This window comes from Erinaceus europaeus, chromosome X (assembly GCF_950295315.1).
Source record: "Erinaceus europaeus chromosome X, mEriEur2.1, whole genome shotgun sequence".
NCBI lineage: Eukaryota > Metazoa > Chordata > Mammalia > Eulipotyphla > Erinaceidae > Erinaceus > Erinaceus europaeus.
Genome location: NC_080185.1, coordinates 7997535 through 8003534, shown reverse-complemented (window position 1 = coordinate 8003534; position 6000 = coordinate 7997535). Strand labels below are relative to the sequence as shown.

The window sequence follows — 6000 nt, the reverse complement described above, 5'->3', positions numbered from 1 at the left end:
GGACAGAGAGAAATGGAGAGAGGAGGGAAGACAGAGGGGGAGAGAAAGACTGATACCTGCAGACCTGTTTCACTGCTTGTGAGGCGACTCTCCTGCAGGTGGGGAGCCGGGGGCAGGTCCTTGCGCTTTGCGCCACGTGCGCTTAACCCGCTGCGCTACCACCTGACTCCCGAAAACCAAACTCCTAATGCTGCCTGGTGTTAATTATGCAGGCTCCACATCAACCATAGTCCAGCAGGTGTTTATTAGAAGAATGAATAGTGATTCAGAGGAGGAACAACTAATGTCAAGTATCTATTATAAATATTATATACCCTCACAGCCATCAAACATGACAATGTGCTGAGAATCCAGGAACAGAGGAAGTAAACTGTCAGCACTTGAGGTAAGAAAGCTAGCTGAGAGGTTTCCAACTGAGAGCCCTAGAGAGGTAGGTTGTTTCTGGGATCAGGACACATGTTCTGAGAGAGACAAGAAGGTATAAACACACGTTATGGGTTTGGGGGAGAGCATGGATTCGGCGTAGCGAAAAGTCAAAACTTCTTAAAAGTCTCGAACGAACTGAACAAGCCCCCCCCCTTTGAAGTCCAAGGTCTCATCATTTTGATCTTGGGTTTCAAGATCAAACCCTATTCCTCTCATATCTATGGGGGCATTCTTTAAGCCCTACTAGTGTCTGGTGCAAAGGGTCATTGCTGTTTACTCCTGCCTCTCGGAATGTGGAAAAGCAAGGAAAGCCCTCTGACCTGCTGCTTTCAAGCTGGAGCTCCACCAGCATCCACAAGCCGAGGCCACAGTGGGGAAGAGGCGCAGAGGCCCAAGGATGCTTCTCATTCTCGAGCACTTGCCTGGGGCTGTTCACTCACCTCCACCACCAGGTCACATTCCAGCTCTTGCCATCCCCTGTGACCACTCTTTCTCATCCCAGCCTGGGGGCTCACCCTAATCTCACTGCAATGGCAACTCACATGACCTTTTCTGAGCATGGGGTTTGATTCCCTCTAGGGTCCAAGTTCAAAGCTGGCAAGCATGTCTTCTTCTTCTTCTTCTTCTTTTTTTTTTTTTTTTCCTTCACCACGGTTTTGGCAGCACTTGGGTACGTGCCTGGCACAAGAATCAGGCTCAAGACCCCTCACAGTCGGATCCAGGCTTTCCAAACGACCCTGGGTCGAGGTGTATCCAAACAGCAGAGTTGGGCTGGGCATGAGAAAAAAGAAACGTTGTGTCTGCAAAGCAGAATCTCGCGGAAGGAGGGTGGGGGGGGTTCAGTCGCAAGGGGACGGACTTCCGGATTCCTGTCTGCTACGTCACCGGTGGGCTGCCATTGCTCTCCTGCACCCAGTCCACGCTGCCACGGCGGGCGCGGAAACCCTCCGTGGTTGGCGTGTTTGAAACATTCGTTGTTCCCGGTGTGCAAAGGTATCACAAGAAGGTCGGCTAATGGTGAGAACTGAATCTTAGGGGGGTAAACTTTCCTGGGGGGCCCTGAAAAGCCACTGCCCCTCCCCCGACTAATGGGACGCAGGAGCAGTCTCAGGACGGTCTCCTAAGTCTCTGAGGAAGATTTGTCTTGATCACCTTCTGTCTCTACAGAGCCACGAAAGCCTGGGCCAGTGTGATCGCCACTAAGACTAGTTCGTTGTCTGCAATCTTACTCTTCGCCTCGACTCTTGGCCTTTAACTCCTAGATCCCTAAGGCTCCTCAGGGCCACTTGGCCAGAGAGACGCCTTCCCACCCCAGTCAGCCGGGTGGGCTAACAGATTGCTGGTGATTGCCGTGGGATGCCCTTCCCCACGCCTCTGTGTGCCTCTCCGTGGGATTGCATGCTCCAGCCTCTGCCGAGCAACATGGAAGACAGCGACCTCGGCCTGACGACCGTGTGGCCGCCGCCTTTCCCGCCTTCCCCGCCTTCCCGTCAGTCTTTTGGCGCGTGCATGCGCAACCAGCTCGCTGGCCATAGGCCCGGCTCTGCTCCCCCCTTCGGCGCCCAGCAGCACGCATGCGCGCGCTCCTCAACCGGCCAGCGCAGAGCGCGAGAAGGCGGGGCGCAGAGGAGCAGCCTGGGGGAGGGGCGGCTCCAGTCACGTGACACGACGGCGGTGTTTACACGCGGGGCGGCTGAGGCGTCCGGCCTCAGTCAGGCGCTCGGCTCCGTTTCGCTTTCACTTCCGGTGAGGGGCCGCCTCCGACCGGGCGGCGAGCCTACGGCGAGCGCAGGCGGTAGCTGGGACGGCGGCGCCGCTGCCGGGGGGCGTGCGGTAGCGCAGCGGCGGCGGCGGTGGCAGCTGGGCCTCGAGCACCCGCAGTCGAGCTCTCGGGGGCGGGCTCCCGGCGTGAGGAGTCTCAGCGCGAAGATGGAGGAGCTGGTGGTGGAAGTGCGGGGCTCCAATGGCGCTTTCTACAAGGTACGAGCTCGGGGCGGGCCCTGCTCGCCGTCTCTTTTCTTCTCCACCGTGGCGGGAGGCAGGCCCGGGACCGGGGCGCGCTAGGCGGGATGGGGACCCGGCGGGAGGACCTCTCTCTGGGCCTGGAGGCAGTTCCTCCAGCCCCGCCGCCGCGCCTGCCAGAGGCGCCTGCGCCCATCGGAATGAGGGGAGGGCGAGGGAAGCGGGGCTGCTTTTTCAGGAGGCCGAGCCCCGCCGCCCGCCCGCCAGGGACGGCCGGTGATGGGCAGGGGCCGGCGGCAGGTATGGGATCCCGGCGGGGAGGGCCCCTCTCGGCGGGCGGGGAAGGCGCCGGCTTATTGCTCATCTCCGAAATCTCCTTTCCCAGCGGGATCCGGGCCTGACGTGTGGGTAGCTGCCGAGGAGCCGGGGGTGCTTCCATCAAGCCGCCTCCTGCCTGGCAGCCGGGGCTAAAGATCTCCCCTGGCTTCTCTTTTTCGGAGAGCTCCGCGGGTTCTGGGCTCGGGGAGTGAGGGGAGAGGACTAGGAAGCTCTCCTAGGCAGCCAACCACAATGGCATCGGATGTGTCGGTGGCATCTCTTTGTGAATTTAAAGAGAGCTTTGTGATCCGAAAGTTGCGGGGAGAGCCTGATTCGTCTAGGCAGTGAATGAAGGAAGTTCCCAGTCTTAAATGCGGCACCCCCCCCCCCCAGCTCTTGGAAATGCGGGCAGATTTCTGGAATGCTGATGCTTCCAAAGCCTGAAAAAAAAAAAAAAAAGAAAAGAAAAAAAAACCATTAGCCGCTCCGCAACTGAACAGTTTTGAACTCTCTAAAGTCTGCATCGATGCCCTCAAACTTTGAGAACTTAGCTGAGTATATAACTAGGGAATTTTTTTTAAGTGAGGGCAAAGAATTTTTTTGTGATCCAAGTACATGAGAATCTCCGAATATGGCGTGTTATGTAGCCCACCAAATTGGTATTATTGAGGCTTTTAAATAGGCAAGCATGGTTTTAGCGTGCATTTCACTTCCAACTTCCAATATTTCACACCATCTGATACCTTCAATTCAAGGGACGATTAATATCGATTATTAGGACTGGTGCATCTAGTAATCTATAAATTCTCTTTGATCTTCAGTGTTCCTATATAACTTCTGTGACTTAAAGACCACAGCCCGCCCCCCACATCCTTACAGTGTTGGGGCAATAGAAGGAGCACATGGGGAAAAGCCTGATAATTAGCTATTGCCATTGTCCGGCTTCATTCTTGACTAATGTAAGAATAATGTTCCAAACAAGACCTTGTTTGACTATAGGGAGACTAAAAACTGACTTCACTATGGATTTATGTTGCCCAATTTTATGGAGCCATTTATAGATTTCATGAATAAAGTATTTAACTCTCCCACACTTTGAACAAAAAGATAAAAGTTTAGTGGTCCGGGAGGTGGCACAGTGGCTAAGGCACTGGACTCTCAAGCATGAGGTACTGGAGTGATGTCTGGTTCTTTCTCTCCTATCTTTCTCATTAATAAATAAGTAAATAAAATCTTAAAGAAAAAAGATCAAGGTTTAACCTGCAAAAGTACCCATGGTGTGAGTTAATAGTTGGAACAGTATAAAATGGTTTCAATGGACTCTACAGCCAAAATTCTGCTTACATTGATTTCACTGCTGCATAGTCCCTACTGCTTATTTTGTGTAGAATCATTTTGCTTCTAGACTGGCAATTTTAAGTCGCTAGATTTTTGGTGGCGACTATAATAAAGATGCTCAACGACTAGTTGTTGAGCGGTTTGCTAATAGATCTGTGAGGAAGCCTTGGGTTGGGTGCCAGTCTTTGTCTTTTAGTGGACTTTGCTTGCAACAGAGGACATGTAGCACATCTTGATCTTGGGGGATTTACTGTTCTCTTCCAGAAACATGATTTGTTCCCGCGAAGTTGCTTGCAAACTGGTGGGAATATACAAAATGCCATCTAGCTTTCTGATTAATCCTCTGGTTTTTTGTTTTTGTTGTTTTTGTTTGTTTTGTTTTCTTCAAAGTAGCCTAATTTGAAGGTAAGTAAAAAGAATGAGTTGTCCAGGGTTTTTTTGTTTGTTTTTAGTTTCTTGTTTGTTTTTGGTTTTTGAGGGACAGTGAACAAGTAGATGTGCATAGAGCTTATTTTTAGGAAGCACTCATGTTGTGTATGATGAAAAAAAATAGAGCTCCTATCATGAAAACAAAGTTTGACTTTTTATAGACTTACAATATTGTGATAAAATTTACTTTTCCAGTGGGCTAGGCTGGAAAACGGGCAAGACCAATCAAATTGAACTATAATGAAGATAAGTTAACATTTATAAGGAAAATGAGGACCTTGCTTATCAGATTTTTCTACAAAAGCCGTTAAAAACTCAACTACCCCCAGTTCGAACCCCGGCTCCCCACCTGCACGGGAGTCGCTTCACAGGCGGTGAAGCAGGTCTGCAGGTGTCTGTATTTCTCTCCTTCTCTCTGTCTTCCCCTCCTCTCTCCATTTCTCTCTGTCCTATCCAACAACGACAACAACAATAATAACTACAACAATAAAACAACAAGGGCAACAAAAGGGAATAAATAAATAAAATAAATATTAAAACAATAAAAAAAAACTCAACTACCCAAATGTTTTCAGTGTAATTGAACTTAGACTTTTATTTTCATAATAGAACCACCATATTGCAAGGGACAACTAATTCTCCATCTTTCGAACCCATGGTTTAACTTTACACTAAAAGCTGGCTGATTGAAAAATCAACAAAACTGTGAGACCTCAACCCTGAGAAGGGTGAAAAGCATGTTTCTATTTTCCCTCTGCTGTTTACTCTTAAAAATCTGGACAGCTACATGTAGTGATAGGGTCACAATTTTAGTGTCTTTATGTTTGTTTGACTTAGAAAAAAGAAACTCACAAAAGTGGTTTCTAGTGTCTTCTGTCACTTAAGACAAAAACAACATTTGAAATATACCTCATGAAATCTTTATAAAGCCTTTCCTGAATGAACAATGTTGAAATAAGATCTTTATTCTAAGGATATCTGCCTAAAATAGTGCAAGTTTCTTTTTTTTAATATTCTCTTTTGTTGCCCTTGTTTTATTATTGTAGTTATTATTATTGTTATTGATGTTGTCATTGTTGGATAGGACAAGAGAGAAATGAAGAGAATGAAGAGAGAAGGGGAAGACAGGGGGAGAGAAAATTTAACACTTGCAAACCTGCTTTATAGCTTCTGAATCGACTCCCTTCAGGTGGGGAGCAGGCGGCCAACTGGCATCCTTGCGCTTTGCACCATGTGCGCTTTAACCCGCTGAGCCCGACTCAATTTCTTTTTTTTTTTCTTTTGAGAAAAGATATTGCAATATAAATGTACTCATAATCTTAGGATTCACAGTTGTATCCATTTGGAAATTACTCAGGATGGATAAATCACATTAAAAATATGAGCTATAGGAGGCTGGGAGGTGGCTCACCCAGTGGAGTGTACACATTCCCATGTAATAGGACCCGAGTTTGAGTCCCTGGCCACTATTACATAGGAGCCCTCCTGCAAAGCGGGGGAGCTTCACCAGCAGTGTTGCAATACCTC

The 6000-nt window shown here is 48.9% G+C and overlaps 1 protein-coding gene across 8 annotated transcripts in view; it reads left to right on the top strand.

The window, feature by feature from the left end:
- The first annotated feature begins 1767 nt into the window (after positions 1-1767).
- FMR1 (fragile X messenger ribonucleoprotein 1) overlaps positions 1768-6000 on the top strand; it is a 43835-nt gene continuing 39602 nt past the window's right edge. For all 8 annotated transcript variants that reach the window (XM_060183392.1, XM_060183391.1, XM_007527600.3 and 5 more), the window contains exon 1: positions 1768-2406. In XM_060183392.1, the coding sequence (XP_060039375.1) occupies positions 1783-2406 (624 nt within the window). In that variant the 5' untranslated portion in view covers positions 1768-1782. The remainder of the gene's footprint in view (positions 2407-6000) is intronic.